This window comes from Delphinus delphis, chromosome 8 (genome assembly GCF_949987515.2).
Source record: "Delphinus delphis chromosome 8, mDelDel1.2, whole genome shotgun sequence".
Lineage (NCBI taxonomy): Eukaryota > Metazoa > Chordata > Mammalia > Artiodactyla > Delphinidae > Delphinus > Delphinus delphis.
The window spans coordinates 23,856,093-23,873,734 of record NC_082690.1 but is presented as its reverse complement, the minus strand read 5'-3'; the positions used below and the strand labels follow the sequence as shown (position 1 = coordinate 23,873,734).

The window sequence follows — 17,642 nt, the reverse complement described above, 5'->3', positions numbered from 1 at the left end:
TTAAATAAATACCTGCTAATAATTATTTTTAAAAAGTCCTATCTCTCAAAATCTAGGAATGAGAAAAACTATCCCCTACAGTTGTTCAAGACATTTGAACAGGTACTGTGAAATATTCCAAGTGCTACATTGTTGCATTATAAGTTAAGGTAAAAAAACACAGAAAGAAGTATGCAGTAGCATCCACACTATGGTGTCAAAATTACATACTTTATTTGGTAAATGATACCTGGTCAAAAAGCTGTTTGCCAGTTGTGTTGGGCTGAATGGCAAATTCCAGCTCAGCATCCATTGTTGTTACTCTTACATTGATCTGCAATAAAAAACAAAGGGAAAATCAGTAGAAAAGAGAAAATACTTTTATCTGATTTATAAAATAAAGTGGTATCATATGTAGGCAGTAAAAAGCAACTCTATAATGTACCTAATATTTTCTTTATTAAAGTGATAGTTTGATTTATTTATATTTGTTTTTGATTTATTGAAAACATACAGTAGGCACGAGGACCTGCGCTTTTCATTTTCTTATTTAGCCTCTGCAACAATACTAGGAGATATGTGCATTTCTATAGAAAAGTTCATTTCTACAGAAAAGTTTCCATCATTTGCCCAAGGACACATGGATATCAAATGGCAGGGCAGAGATATAACTCCAAATTCTTTGAATGTCATTCACTATTCCCTATTTCTTTCAATATAAAAATCAAATATTTAGTTTTATTTATACTGCAAATGTATTATTCTTCACTTTATAAAAACCATACATCTATTGCCTTTTATTTGCTAAACTTTTTTAAATTCCAATTTTTGGGTGTAAATACCTTTCTAGGTGGATATCTCACCAAAAACGTAACATGCCTTAACCAAAATAATTTTTACTCCAGAATAGCATCTTCACCTAGAACTCACCATGATATGGTAAAAACCTATCTTTTTAACTCACACTATTAGAACTCTAAATCAGACTTATTTCCCCTTACAGTTTACTCATGCTAACAACCACATGTACCTCCACACATGTACTTTTATCTGAAATACCTTCTCTAATCAAAAAAATCTTATAGAGCTCCTTCTTTAAAATAATCCTTTAGGAAATATTAATACACATAAAATACTTGTAACATATATAGACAATGAAGCATAACAAAATAAAACCCACTGTAACATAACAATAAATATATATTTGGTCTTCATCCTGGTTCCTGGCAGAGCTCCTAAAATCGCTGGAATTTCCTGAGTGATAGATGTGAGAGGAGGATCTTTTGTTATTCATAATAAGCTCCTTTCAACCATAATAGAGTTTATGTTAATGAGGTGACTCCAGACAGGCCCTAATAGCTTCAGAATGGAGGCTGGTAGCCAGAGAAACCAATCACATGATTAGAGGATTGAACCTTTTAGACACCCACCCCGACTGCCCAGGAGGGGAAAGGCTGGGGAATGAGCTGATCATCAATGTCCAATGATTTAATCAATCACACCTATGAAATGGAACCTCCATAAAACCCTAAACGAAAGGGTTCAGAGAGCTTCCCTGCTTCTTCCTGCTGAGAGGGTGGTGCACTGCAAACTCCACAAAGACAGAAACTCCTTCACTCGGGACCCTTCTGGACCTCACCTTCTTCATCTGTTTCATTTGTATCCTTTATAGTACCCTTCATATTAACTAGTAATAGTAAGTAAAGTGTTTCCCTGAGTTCTGTGAGCTGTTATATATAGCAAATTATAGAATCTGAAGAGGGGATCGTGGGAATCCCCAAAAGTTAGCCAAGTTAGACAGAAGTGTGAGTCACTTGCACTACCTGTGATTTGCTTCAGAAGTCCAGAGCAGTCCGGTGGGTCTGCGCTAATTCTGGGTAGTTGTGTCAGAACAAATTAAATTGCAGGACACACAACTGGTATCCACATAGAATTGGAGAACTGCTTGGTATGGAAAACCCACACATTTGGTATCAGAACATTCTGAATAAAGAAAATGTTTTCATTTTTGGTGTCAGAACATTTTGAACAAAGAAAAGGTTCTCCTTTACCCATAAATCTACCATTCAACTTAAAAACTAGAAATGACAAAAAATGTCACCAGTGTATTTCTTCTTTGTGAATTCCCTGACCCCAATGCCCACAGGTAAGTACTAACCTAAATTTTGTGTTTGTCATCCCCTTAGCTTTTTAAAAAACAATAGTTCTGTCACAAATGTAGGTATCTATATGTAAAATATTGTTTAGTTTTTGATTTTTAGCTGCATAGCTGTATTAAAATTGTATAATACTTGCTAATAAAGTCCTTCTTGATGTGGGCAATGATTACATATGTATATTTTATGAAAATTCATCAACTACACACATATATTCTTTTGCATATGTATATTCTATTTCAATAAAAGGTTTAAACAAAAATTTTTCTACACTATAGTTTGCCTTTTCACAATTATATTTCTAAGATTCACTGATGTTTTTGTGAGTAGTTGCAATTCATTCATCTTTATGTGACTAGACAGTAATTCATTTACCATTTTCCTATCGATTGACATTAAATTGTTTCCAATTTTTTGGTTATTAAGAACAATACTGCTATGAACATTCTTCTACATGTCTCCTAGTGCATGTGTCTGAGTTTCTCTAGAAGTATAACTCAGAATTCCTGGGTGATAAAGTATGCATAGCTTCAACTTTACAATGTAATGCTGAATTGTCTTCCAACATGATTGTATCAATTTACACTCCCATAAATAATAATTCCTGCTGCTCTATATTTTCACTAATAGTGGATATAATCGGATTTTTTAATGTTTAACAATCTAGTGGGTACAAAATGGTATCTCAATATGGTGTTAATATGCAGGTTCTTGATCCCTAATGAAGTTGGGAACTTTTTCTTATGTGTGATATGCAGAATTTTAAGACAGCCCCCATGATCTCCTCGCCCCCACCCCCACCTTACTCCCATGATTATGTTAACATTACAAGACAAAAGGGATTTTGCAGATGTACTTAAGGTTATTAATCAGTTGACCTTAAGATAGGAAAATCATTGTGGGTGGGCCTGAGATAATCACATGATTCCTTTAAAAGCAAAGAGTTTTCTCTGACTGGGTACAGAAGTCAGAGAGATTTAAAGTGTGAGAGGACTTTGACATTAAAGAGGTTCTCCACTGCTGAACTGGAGGGGGCATGAGCAAAGGACTTGTCACACACACCACACTCTAGGACTAAGAGAGACCCCTGGCCAACAGCTAGCAAGAAAATGGGGACTTCATTCACCAGTAAAGAAGGATAGATCATTCTGCAAGGCAATGGATTGTGCCAATGATAGGAATGAGCTTGAAAGAGAACCCCAAACTTCAGATGAGAATGCAGTTGAGCTACACCTTGACTTCAGGGTAGTGAGACCCTGAGCAGAGAACCCATTCATACCATCCCATATTTCTAGCGTATAAAACTGTGAGATAATAGATGTGTGTTGTTTCAAGCTACCAAATTTGTGATAATTTGTTATAGAGCAATAGAAAAGTAATATAATATGCTTATTGACCACTCTGTCTCCCCATCTTTCACAATGTCTGTTCACATGTATTGCTTATTTTCTATTGGGTTGTCTTTTCCTTACTCATATGTGGGAGATCTTTATATATTCTAGATATTAATCCTTTGTCAGTTACTTGCATTACAAAGAAATCTACTAGTTTGTAGCTTGCCCTTCTATTTTATGAAGAGTTCCTCTCTATGATAAACATTTTTAAAATTTTAATGTTGAATTTATCAATGTTTTACATGCAGATATCAATTTTTTGCCATATTTAAGAAAATTTTTAACACAACACTGTAAATCAACTATACCCCAATATAAAATAAAATTTTTTTTAAAAAAAGCAAAGAAATCCTTCCCTAGTCTGGAGTCATAAAGATATTCTTATATTTCCTATCAAAGTTTTGTTTTTCATAGTTTGTCTTCAATGATTTTTGCTTATGATTTAAGGTAGAAATCCAATTTCATTTCCTAATCCCCAGAGGGATAATAATACAGTGATTTTAAACATCCAAACATGATGTATATTGATTACTTCATTCACTCTCCAAAGACTGCACTGTCACAAATCTAAGGTCCATAGGTATGGGTCTTATTTTGTGCTATTCTGTTGTACTGTTCAATTGAACTATTCTGCCAATACCATATTGTCTGAATTACTGTATCTTTAAATAAGTCTTGATATCTGGTATGGCAAGTCATCCCTTATTATTTTCAGAACTGCTTTGGCTATTCTTGTCTCTTTGTTCTTGCTCTTGACTCCACATATAATTATAAATTTTTCAAAACACCACATTATGATTTAAATTGGAACTACACTAAATTCATCAGCCTCTTGGGGTAAAAAATGACATCTTTTCAATATTGACTCTTACTATCCAAGTGTATGGTTCTTTCTATGCATTGATTTAGGTCTTCTTTAAGATCTTTTTAAAAAATGTTTATAATTTCCTCCAGAAAAATCATATTAATCATTTAAGATATCTTTCTCCTATGGTTTTATAGCTATTATAATTATAGGTTCATAATCCCAAGATATCCTAAATGCATTGAAAACTCTAGTTTATTAGCTAATTTCTAGCAAAAACAATTGAAATAAGTCCACCTGGTGAATTAATTTATCCCACTTCAAATGGATATTCACACACCGATCTATAGAAATACTGATGTGATGCAACAGACCTTGATGGAAATTTCATAACACTACTTATGCACATAATACATTGTATATTCACCTTTCTAAAATCCAAAGAATTCCAACTACTGAAACTCATTTAGCTTAAAGCGTTTCAAACACAGGGTCATAATTATGATGAAGTATCTTTCCAAAATTTTTTCTGGTTTTACTTCTGTAGAAATGCAATTGATTTTTATATTGATCCTTTTATCAGCTCCCTTGCCAACTGTTAAAATGTAAATTCTTGTATTTATATAAACCAGGTGTCAGAAAACTTTTTCTGTAAAGGTACAAATAGTGAATATTTCAGGCTTTGCAGACCATACTGTCTGCTGCATCTACTCAATTCTCCTGCTATAGCAGAAAAGCAGTTATAGATAATTAACAATGAGCATACTGTGTTCCAACAAAACTTTATAGACATTGAAATTTGAATTTCATATAATTTTCAAGTCATGAAATATTACTATTCTTTTGATTTTTTTTTCAACCATTGAAAATGTAAGAATCATTCTTAGCTTGAAGGTTGTACAAAAACAAGTGGTGGGCTGGCTTTGGCCTATGGGCCATAATTTGCCAACCCGATATAAATAAATACCTTAACATCTTCAAAGTGTTTCTTCCTTTCCAGTACTAGAGTTTTTAATTTTTCTGCACAGGCTTTCTGTTCAATGTTGAACAGCAGCAGTGATAGTGTGTACATTTTGTCTTGTCCCCGATCTTAAAAGAAAAGCTTCCACTGTTAAGTAAATTAAGAATTACTTTTGTTATAGGTTTTCTTCGATACTTAGCTTAAGAAGTATTGGTTTTTACTTTTAAATCATGAATAGTTGTTCAATTTTAGCAACTGCTCTGAATTTATTATATGATTTTTCTCCTTAAAACTAACCACGATTGTAGCAGAGACTACTTGCTGTTTGACCACCAAAATCTAACAGAATTACCGTTTGACATGGCTACTGAGCTACAAGAACATTTCTCAATGTCTCTTTCAATTAGGTATGGCTATGTGACTAAGGTCTCACCAACAGAACATGAACAGAAGAGACAGATATAAGGCCACTTTTCAGCCTAGTCATAAATAGTGAGCATGCTTCAGTAGTTACGGGCTCTAGAGCAAAGGCTCAGCAGTTGTGGCTAAGGGCTTAGCTACTCCGCAGCACGTGGGATCTTCCTGGACCAGGGCTCGAACCTGTGTCCCCTGCGTTGGCAGGCGGATTCCTAACCACTGCGCCACCAGGGAAGCCTTATATATAATTTTTAATCCTTACTCTTAGGAAAAATAAGTGTTCTCCACTCAATTATTCAGACAGTTTTCCAAATTACTTTTAACTTTCACATTCCTATCAGAAATAAGAGTTCTAGTTGATCCACATCCTTACAGCCAAGGTATTATCAGTCTAATTATAGCTCCTCTGGTAAATATAAAGTGGAATCTCACTGTATTTTTAATTTATGTTTCCCTGATAACCAAAGATATTGAGGATATTTTCAACTACTTATTCGCTATTAATATATTTTCTTTTGTGAAGTAGATGTTCAAAGTTTTTGTCCACTTTTTAAAAATTGGGTTGTCTTATTGAGTTCTAAAAGAATGCCATACTGCAATTATTTTCCCCCAATCTGCCTTGCCTTTTTACTTTCTTATTGTTGTCTTTCAAATGGCAAATTTTTTTTGATTAACCCATTTTATTTTTTTTAGCTTCAATGGCTTAAATGAGGTATAATTTTTTTTAACATCTTTATTGGAGTATAATTGCTTTACAATGGTGTGTTAGTTTCTGCTTTATAACAAAGTGAATCAGTTATACATATACATATGTTCCCATATCTCTTCCCTCTTGCGTCTCCCTCCCTCCCACCCTCCCTATCCCACCCCTCTAGGTGGTAACAAAGCACCGAGCTGATCTCCCTGTGCTATGCGGCTGCTTCCCACTAGCTATCCATTTTACTTTTCGTAGTGTATGAATGTCCATGCCACTCTCTCACTTTGTCATAGCTTATCCATCGCCCTCCCCATATCCTCAAGTCCATTCTCTAGTAGGTCTGTCTTTATTCCTGTCTTACCCCTAGGTTCTTCATGACATTTTCTTTTTCTTAGATTCCATATATATATATATGTGTTGGCATACAGTATTTGTCTTTCTCTTTCTGACTTACTTCACTCTGTATGACAGACTCTAGGTCCATCCACCTCACTAGAAAAAACTCAATTTCATTTCTTTTTATGGCTGAGTAATATTCCATTGTATATATGTGACACATCTACTTTATCCATTCATCCGATGATGGACACTTAGGTTGTTTCCATCTCCTGGCTATTGTAAATAGAGCTGCAATGAACATTTTGGTACATGACTCTTTCTGAATTATGGTTTTCTCAGGGTATATGCCCAGTAGTGGGATTGCTGGGTCATATGGTAGTTCTATTTGTAGTTTTTTAAGGAACCTCCATACTGTTCCCCATAGTGGCTGTACCAATTCATATTCCCACCAGCAGTGCAAGAGTGTTCCCTTTTCTCCACACCCTCTCCAGCATTTATTGTTTGTAGATTTTTTGATGATGGCCATTCTGACCGGTGGGAGATGATATCTCATTGTAGTTTTGATTTGCATTTCTCTAATGATTAATGATGTTGAGCATTCTTTCATGTGTTTGTTGGCAGTCTGTATATCTTCTTTGAAGAAATGTCTACTTAGGTCTTCTGTCCATTTTTGGATTGGGTTGTTTGTTTTTTTGTTATTGAGCTGAATGAGCTGCTTGTAAATTTCAGAGATTAATCTTTTGTCAGTTGCTTCATTTGCAAATATTTTCTCCCATTCTGAGGGTTGTCTTTTGGTCTTGTTTATGGTTTCCTTTGCTGTGCAAAAGCTTTGAAGTTTCATTAGGTCCCATTTGTTTATTTTTGTTTTTATTTCCATTTCTCTAGGAGGAGGTGGGTCAAAAAGGATCTTGCTGTGATCTATGTCATAGAGTGTTCTGCCTATGTTTTCCTCTAAGAGTTTGATAGTTTCTGGCCTTACATTTAGGTCTTTAACCCATTTTGAGCTGATTTTTCTGTATGGTGTTAGGGAGTGTTCTAATCTCATTCTTTTACATGTAGCTATCCAGTTTTCCCAGCACCACTTATTGAAGAGGCTGTCCTTTGTACACTGTACATTCCTGCCTGCTTTATCAAAGACAAGGTGACCATATGTGCGTGGGTTTATCTCTGGGCTTTCTATCCTGTTCCACTGATCTATATTTCTGTTTCTGTGCCAGTACCATACTGTCTTGATTACTATAGCTTTGTACTATAGTCTGAAGTCAGGGAGCCTGATTTCTCCAGCTCCGTTTTTCGTTCTCAAGATTGCTTTGGCTATTCGGGGTCTTTGGGTTTCCATACGAATTGTGAAATTTTCTGTTCTAGTTCTGCGAAAAACGCCAGTGGTAGTGTGATAGGGACTGCATTGAATTTGTAGATTGCTTTCAGTAGTAGAGTCATTTTCACAATGTTGCTTCTTCCAACCCAAGAACATGGTATATCTCTCCATCTATTTGTATCATCTTTAATTCCTTTCATCAGTGTCATAATTTTCTGCATACAGATCTTTTGTCTACTTAGGTAGGTTTATTCCTAGGTATTTTATGCTTTTTGTTGCAATGGTAAATGGGAGTGTTTTCTTGATTTCACTTTCAGGTTTTTCATCATTAGTGTATAGGAATGCCAGAGATTTCTGTGCATTAATTTTGTATCCTGCTACTTTACCAAATTCACTGATTAGCTCTAGTAGTTTTCTGGTAGCATCTTTAGGATTCTCTATGTATTGTATCATGTCATCTGCAAACAGTGACAGCTTTACTTCTTCTTTTCCAATTTGGATTCCTTTTATTTCCTTTTCTTCTCTAATTGCTGTGGCTAAAACTTCCAAAACTATGTTGAATAAGAGTGGGCAACCTTGTCTTATTCCTCATCTTAGTGGAAATGCTTTCAGTTTTTCACCATTGAGGATGATGTTGGCTGTCAGTTTGTCATATATGGCCTTTATTATGTTGAGGGAAGTTCCCTATATGCCTAATTTCTGGAGAGTTTTTATCATAAATTGGTGCTGAATTTTGTCGAAAGCTTTCTCTGCATCTACTGAGATGACCATATGGTCTTTCTCCTTCAATTTGTTAATATGGTGTATCACATTGATTGATTTGCGTATATTGAAGAATCCTCGCATTCCTTAAATAAACACCACTTGATCATGATGTATGATCCTCTAAATGTGCTGTTGGATTCTATTTGCTAGTATTTTGTTAAGGATTTTTGCATCTATGTTCATCAGTGATATTGGCCTGTAGTTTTCTTTCTTTGTGACATCCTTGCCTGGTTTTGGTATCAGGGTGATTGATGGTGGCCTCGTAGAATGAGTTTGGGAGTGTTCCTCCCTCTGCTATATTTTGGAAGAGTTTGAGAAGGATAGGTGTTAACTCTTCTCTAAATGTTTGATAGAATTCGCCTGTGAAGCCATCTGGTCCTGGGCTTCTGTTTCTTGGAAGATTTTTAGTCACAGTTTCAATTTCACTGCTTGTGATTGGTCTGTTCATATTTTCTATTTCTTCCTGATTCAGTCTTGGCAGGTTGTGCATTTCTAAGAATTTGTCCATTTCTTCCAGGTTGTCCATTTTATTGGCATAGAGTTGGTTGTAGTAATCTCTCACAATCTTTTGTATTTCTGCAGTGTCAGTTGTTACTTCTCCTTTTTCATTTCTAATTCTATTGATTTGAGTCTTCTCCCTTCTTTTCTTGATGACTCTGGCTAATGGTTTATCAATTTGTTTATCTTCTCAAAGAACCAGCTTTTAGTTTTACTGATCTTTGCTATCGTTTCCTTCATTTATTTCTGATGTAATCTTTATGATTTCCTTCCTTCTGCTACCTTTGGGGTTCCTTGGTTCTTCTTTCTCTAACGGCTTTAGGTGCAAGGTTAGGTTGTTTATTTGAGATGTTTCCTGTTTCTTAAGGTAGGATTGTATTGTTATAAACTTCCCTCTTAGAACTGCTTTTGCTGCATCCCATAGGTTTTGGGTCGTCGTGTCTCCATTGTCATTTGTTTCTAGTTATTTTTTGATTTCCTCTTTGATTTCTTCAGTGATCACTTCATTATTAAGTAGTGTGTTGTTTAGCCTCCGTGTGTTTGTATTTTTTACAGATCTTTTCCTGTAATTGATATCTAGTCTCAAAGCGTTGTGGTCAGAAAAGATACTTGATACGATTTCAATTTTCTTAAATTTAACAAGGCTTGATTTGTGACCCAAGATATGATCTATCCTGGAGAATGTTCTATGAGCACTTGAGAAAAATGTGTATTCTGTTGTTTTTTTGATGGAATATCCTATAAATATCAATTAAGTCCATCTTGTTTAATGTATCATTAAAGTTTGTGTTTCCTTATTTACTTTCATTTTGGATGATCTGTCCATTGGTGAAAGTGGGGTGTTAAAGTCCCCTACTATGAATGTGTTACTGTCGATTTCCCCTTTTATGGTTGTTAGTATTTGTCTTATGTATTGAGGTGCTCCTATGTTGGGTGCATAAATATTTACAATTTTTATATCTTCTTCTTGGGTCGACCCCTTGATCATTATGTAGTGTCCTTCTTTGTCTCTTCTAATAGTCTTTATTTTAAAGTCTATTTTGTCTGATATGAGAATTGCTACTCCAGCTTTCTTTTGGTTTCCATTTGCATGGAATATCTTTTTCCATCCCCTTAATTTCAATCTGTATGTGTCTCTAGGTCTGAAGTGGGTCTCTTGTAGACAACATACATATGCGTCTTATTTTTGTATCCATTCAGCCAGTCTGTGTCTTTTGGTGGGAGCCTTTAATCCATTTACATTTAGGGTAATTATCGATATGTATGTTCCTATTCCCATTTTCTTAATTGTTTTGGGTTTGTTACTGTAGGTGTTTTCCTTCTCTTGTGTTTCTTGCCTAGAGAAGATCCTTTAGCATTTGTTGTAATGCTGGTTTGGTGGTGCTGAACTCTCTCAGTTTTTGCTTCTCTGTAAAGGTTTTAATTTCTCCATCAAATCTGAATGAGATCCTTGCTGGGTAGAGTAATCTTGGTCGTAGATTTTTCTCCTTCATCACTTTAAATATGTCCTGCCAGTCCCTTCTGGCTTGCAGAGTTTCTGCTGAAAGATCAGCTGTTAACCTTATGGGGATTCCCTTGTGTGTTATTTGTTGGTTTTCCCTTGCTGCTTTTAATACGTTTTCTTTGTATTTAATTTTTGACAGTTTGATTAATATGTGTCTTACCGTGTTTCTCCTTGGAGTTATCCTGTATGGGACTCTCTGTGCTTCCTGGACTTAACTATTTCCTTTCCCATATTAGCGAAGTTTTCAACTATAATCTCTTCAAATATTTTCTCAGTCCCTTTCTTTTTCTCTTCTTCTTCTGGGACCCTTATAATTCGAATGTTGGTACGTTTAATGTTGTCCCAGAGGTCTCTGAGACTGTCCTCAGTTCTTTTCATTCTTTTTTCTTTATTCTGCTCTGCAGTCGTTACTTCCACTATTTTATCTTCCAGGTCACTTATCCGCTCTTCTGCCTCAGTTATTCTGCTATTGATCCCTTCTAGAGTATTTTTAATTTTATTTATTGTGTTGTTCATCGTTGCTTGTTTCATCGTTACTTCTTCTAGGTCCTTGTTAAATGTTTCTTGCATTTTCTCTATTCTATTTCCAAGATTTTGGATCATCTTTACTATAATTATTCTGAATTCGTTTTCAGGTAGATTGCCTATTTCCTCTTCATTTGTTAGGTGGTGGGTTTTTATCTTGCTCCTTCATCTGCTGTGTTTTTCTGTCTTCTCATTTTGCTTATCTTACTGTGTTTGGGGTCTCCTTTTTGCAGGCTGTAGGTTCGTAGTTCCCGTTGTTTTTGGTGTCTGTCCCCAGTGGCTAAAGTTGGTTCAGTGGGTTGTGTAGCCTTCCTGGTGGAGGGGACTAGTGCCTGTGTTCTCGTGGATGAGGCTGGATCTTGTCTTTCTGGTGGGCAGCTCCACGTCTGGTGGTGTGTTTTGGGGTGTCTGTGGACTTATTATGATTTTAGGCAGCCTCTCTACTAATGGGTGGGTTTGTGTTCCTGTCTTGCTAATTGTTTGGCATAGGGTGTCCAGAACTGTAGCTTGCTGGTCATTGAGTGAAGCTGGGTGTTGGTGTTGAGATGGAGATCTCTGAGAGATTTTCGCTGTGTGAAATTACGTGGAGCTGGGAGGTCTCTTGTGGACCAGTATCCTGAAGTTGGCTCTCCCACCTCAGAGGCACAGCACTGACTCCTGGCTGCAGCACCAAGAGACTTTCATACACATGGCCTGCCCGCGGTCCCCACGACTGTCATGGCTTCGGCCACCGGGGCCCCTCCAGAGCTGGCAGCCTCAGGGAGGCCGCCTCCCCTCAGGCTCCGGGGCAGTTCCGTGACGGCAGAGGGACGAGACCCCGAGCCAGGAGTTCCTGCTCTATGGAAACGTGGGCTCCTTTCTCCAAATAGCAAACTTTTTAATTTTGATGTTCAATTTTTTTTTTAATGCTTCAAACTTTCTGTGTACCATCAAAGAAATCTTTGCCTACACCATGACTGCAAACATGTTTTCTATTTTCTTCTAGAAGTTTTATAGTTTGGGCCTGTTAATTTAGGCCTGTGATCCATTCAGTTAGTTGTTTGTGTAAACTGTGACATAAGAGTCAAGATTCGTATTTTTCTGTATGGATAACTCTTTGTTCCAACATCATTTCTTGAAAAGAATTTAATTTCCCCATTGAATTGTGTGACAACCTTGTGTGTGGAGATGTATATTTGTTCCACTGATCCTATTATCTAATATTTTAATGCCACACTGTCTTATTTTTGTTGCCTGAAAATAAGTGTTGAAATCCAGGAGTATAAGTGCTCCACCCTTGTTTTTTTTTTTATTTATTTTTTAAATAAATTTATTTATTTATTTTTGGCTGTGCTGGGTCTTTGTTGCTGCGTGAGGTCTTTTCTCTGGCTGCAGTGAGTGGGGGCTACTCTTCCTTGCAGTGTGAGGGCCTCTCACTGTGGTGGTCTCTCTTGTTGTGGAGCACGGGCTCTAGGCACGCGGGCTTCAGTAGTTGTGGCTCACAGGCTCTAGAGCTCAGGCTCAGTAGTTGTCACGCATCGGCTCGGTTCCTCCGCGGCATGGGGGATCTTCCCGGACTAGGGCTCAAACCTGTGTCCCCGCACTGGCAGGCGGACTTCTAACCACTGTGCCATCAGGGAAGCCCCACCCTTTTCTTTTTTTTTTTAACATCTTTATTGGAGTATAATTGCTTTACAATGCTTTCTTAGTTTCTGCTGTACAACAAAGTGAATCAGGTATATGTATAAATATATCCCCATATCCCCTCCCTCTTGCGTCTCCCTCCCACCCTCCCTATCCCACGCCTCTAGGTGGTCACAAAGCACCGAGCTGATATCCCTGTGCTATGCGGCTGCTTCCCACTAGCTATTGCTTTAGCTATTCCACATAAGTTTTGGCTCTTCCATAAACATTTTATAATCAGCTAGTCAATTTTAACCAAAGGGATTCAACTGATTAGAATTACATTCAATCTATCAATATATTTGGGGACAACAGACATTGTAGTAATATTTTCTAGACATATCTATGACCAACGTTTATTTTTGTATATATTTTGGTCTTTTTAAGTACTTATAAGTTTTCGGCATAGAGATCTTGTACAGCCTCTGTAAAGTTATTCCTAAATACTTTATGTTTTCGATGCTATTACAAATGGAATTATTTCATTTTTTGAATTTTGCTGCTAGTATATAAAACAGAAAACTGATTTTTTAAAAATATAACCTTATGTCCAACAGTCTTGCTAAATTCTGTTATTAGTTCTAATAGTTGTTTTGTAAATTCCAGGTTATTTACATAATTATGTCATCTGCAAATTATGTCACCTGCAAGCAAAAATTTAATTCTTGCTTTCTATTGATTATGCCTTTCACTTCCTTTTATTCTTCTCTCCCTCCAACAATGCACTTTTTTACCTGCTAAATGTTTAAAAGTAATTCGAAAGTGACATTCATGCCAGAAAATTCAAATAACCACAACCAATGATTTTCTTAAAAAGATAACTGGCCGAAAAATTCTTGAAAAAAAATCCCCGATTTTGTTAGATGAAGAAAAGTACATTTATCATAAGATAAAAGAATAAACCTTAGTCACAAATTATATAATTATAAAACTTAATAAAATGATCACATATAAACCATTAAGTCAAAAATCTAGGACTATATATAATATCAGCACTGGTATCACTAGCATCAAAGCTAGAATTATGAGAAAATTAATACTGCATGGATCCTTCTGACCTCTCATTATTTTCTCCTGTTTAACATTAAGTTACTTTTTACTAAGCACTGAATGTATATGTACCAGGATCTTCTAATCCTCACCAGACTCTCCAGTAAGTAACTAATTATATCTCCATTTTATATGTGAAGAAATTAAGAATTGGAGAGATTGAACTAATCTAACAAAGGTCAGTCAGGTTAAGCGGCAGGGCAAGGATAAGAACTAAGTTTGACCCCACAACCTGTAGTAATCTTAATTACAGTGTCACCTAAACCTCTTCATCACTGGCCCACATAACACCATACTCTAGCCACATTAATCTAAAGCAAACAACAGTAATATCAGTGCTTTTTTTCCCCCCAAAACTCTACCATAATACTTTGCCTTGTTTCGAAAGGACCTTAATGCCACTGATATTTTATTAAGTAAGCAGTGTCAGAAGTAATAAAATACACTTACTGGTTTCGGCATTTTCCTTCTCTTTTTGTCACCCTCTTTAAAAATTCTTCACTTTTATGAATTCTGTTCTTCTGTTAAAGAAAAGAAAGCATAATTGATCTATTATCTTTTTATATAGTAATATTTTTGCTTAACAATATAATTTGTATAAAGAAAACTTTAAACTAACATTTTAAAATGTTACAATTAACATGGAGCTCATTTTATTCTAATTTTCAATGTCTTCTATTATTCACATTCTTTTAAAATACTTATATCTGTGATTTAAAACAGCACACATCTCAAATAACATAGTATAAAGCATCTCAATCATCAACTAAAAGTTTTAATTTAATTACAGACAACACATAGCAAAGGAAAGATTACTAAGGGCCAAATGCTTTCTCTTTCTGAGTCAAGTTTGCCCCTATACCCAGACTGGTAGAGAAGAGGGACGGCAAAGAGAGAACAGATAGATTCAGATTCTAAAGAAATGAATTCAGGAACACTTCTCAACCTTTCTTCTGTACTGCCAAAGACAAAAAAGTAAATACTGATTAATGTAAACTACAAAAAGATAACTTTTTAAAGAAAATTATTTTTCCTCCTTGAAAATTTAAAAGTCCAAGTAGAGACAAATAACATTAAGAGTAACTTTTTCACCTAAGGTAGATAAAACAGCCATAGTCTGCACACTAGTAATCTGCATGCTACTCATCAGCAAGCTAATGGTCTTCACGGAAATACAGAATCGTCCTGAAGACCAATGTTAAATTATATATTCTCACGCTCAGGCAAAAGAAGTAAATCTTAATCCAGGAAAAACAATGGACTATTTCAGGGTAAATGTTCTCACAAACATCTAACAAAATTGGATTTTCCCCCTACAAACCTACCAAAAGAGGTAACATTTTTAACCATTTAGTTGTCCAGAAAAAAATGATTATCATTCCAATTTGAAAACCTATAGTAAGAAATATATTAATTACCTGAAAATCAGCTTATATAAGTAATATCTTTGCCAAGAAATTTTATTCATTACACTATCAACTAAATTAATATAGAATTACTTTTGTATTTTAAAAATATATTATCAATTGCTTTTTAAGATACTATTATTAATAAAACTGAAAATTCTCCAAATTGAAATAAAAACAAAGGATCAAAGTAAGGTCGTTTCTCTAAATTTTAGCCAATCACATGTCAATGAACCTCTCCCCATACAGGGAACTGCATCAAGAGAAATTTCTCATCTAATAGAATGGGCTATGAAATTCAGTTAGAAGTATTAAATTCCTCATTTCCTAACTCTTAGCTAGGAAATGATAGATAAATATTCCCTACCTACAATCACCTACCTTCATGAACCTAACTGTACTTCAGTCCTATCTTCCACTTCTAAATCCTCTTTTCACCCCTACTATCAAATTCATCTCAGGTCTTAAAGCAGCCTCAAAAACCAACCTTTTACATCATTTATAAACTAGTAACTCCCAAATCTGTATCTCCAGACTTGCTTGGCTAACTTGGCTTGCTCAATATCTAAATGATACCTCAAATACAACATGGCTAAAACATGACTTAAATCCCTACACCCCACAGTCAAATCTGCTTTTTCCGCAAGTTTTGGTGACATATTTCTATAAAGTTATTCATAGTATTCTCTCATAATTTTTTTTATATCTCTACTACATCTACAGTTATGATCCCCTTTCCATTCCTAATACTGTTAATTTTTGCCTTAGCTTTTGCTTGATTAATCTCGCCAGAAGTTTGCTTCATTTATTGGTCTAAAAACCAGCTTTCAGTTTTGTTGATCTTCTTGTTTCTTTTATTTTTGTTTTGTTAATTTCTGTCCTTTTTCTCATCATTTTTCTTCTCATTAATTGGCTTTTACTCTGAGGCTCATATTCTAATCCCTGAAATTGAAAGTTTACCTAAGTAATTTCCAATCTTTTTTTCTAATAACATGCATTAAGGTCACAAACTAAAAATGTCCCACCATAAGGTAATTCCAAACATGAAATGATCTCCCTATTTTGCCAGTGAGACTATTTTCAAGTAATTATCATCTGATTATGTAAAATAATCTAAATTCCTCACACACCAGACATGAGCATCTATATCAAACTTCTGAATCACAGTAAATTTTCCAGATTACATAAAGTACTTTTTGAATCTATCACTAAAATTAACATTTTTATCCCAAGCCACAATTACCCATTTATAGAAAACATTAGTAGGACGTTATTTTTTCCTATTTGTATTGTTGGAATATATTTTAATATCCACAGTATAACTAGATGTGTTATTTTTAAGTGACTTAAAACCAGATCTCCTCTAGACTTCTTAGCCTCTTTTTTTCACTTAAATCACTTATCAGATGAGCTCCATGAGCTTTCCAAACTGACATGTAGTAAAGGCATTTCAGGTCAATGTGCCTTTCTTAAATAGTACTTCCATGCTCAAGAGAAAGAGAACATCTTGCAATGAGACATTTCCTATGAAACAAATATAAATCTCCTTTTGGAGGGAATAATTTTGGGGAAAAATACCTTATATTTAAAACTCCAAAAAAAAAAAAACTCCACTATTTTTCTAAGTATCACTTTAGTGGCTTCCCACATAGGTTTTTATATATATTTTCATTACTGTTTAGCTCTAGGTGTTTCAGTTTCCAATTATGATTTCTACTCACTGCTAATAAGTTTTAAATTTTCAAATAGAATGGTCAGAGGCCTGGGGGCAGAGTGCTGTCTTTTTATTATTTATTTCTAAGTTTACTATATACTCTAGTCAAAGAATTCATTAAGATTTCCTTTATGTTTTGTGCTTGGTCAGTTTCATTTCTTTTTTTTTTTTGCGGTACACGGGCCTCTCACTGTTGTGGCCTCTCCCATTGTGGAGCACAGGCTCCGGACGTGCAGACTCAGCGGCCATGGCTCACGGGCCCAGCTGCTCCGCGGCATGTGGGATCTTCCCGGACCATGGCACGAACACGTGTCCCCTGCATCGGCAGGTGGACTCTCAACCACTGAGCCACCAGGGAAGCCCTCATTTCTTTTTGATTTTCCCAGCTATAAATGAAAATAATGTATGTTTTGCGTCTGATAAGTTAGATCAAGCCAGAGTAAGTATTTAAT

At 35.5% G+C, this 17,642-nt stretch overlaps 1 protein-coding gene across 5 annotated transcripts in view; it reads right to left on the bottom strand.

The window, feature by feature from the left end:
* Positions 1 to 17,642, bottom strand: part of RDX (radixin) — a 102,670-nt gene that overhangs the window by 73,998 nt on the left and 11,030 nt on the right. For all 5 annotated transcript variants that reach the window (XM_060017988.1, XM_060017989.1, XM_060017990.1 and 2 more), the window contains exons 2-3: positions 14,521 to 14,591; positions 230 to 313 (exon numbers count right to left, since the gene is read on the bottom strand). In XM_060017988.1, the coding sequence (XP_059873971.1) occupies positions 230 to 313; positions 14,521 to 14,532 (96 nt within the window). In that variant the 5' untranslated portion in view covers positions 14,533 to 14,591. The remainder of the gene's footprint in view (positions 1 to 229; positions 314 to 14,520; positions 14,592 to 17,642) is intronic.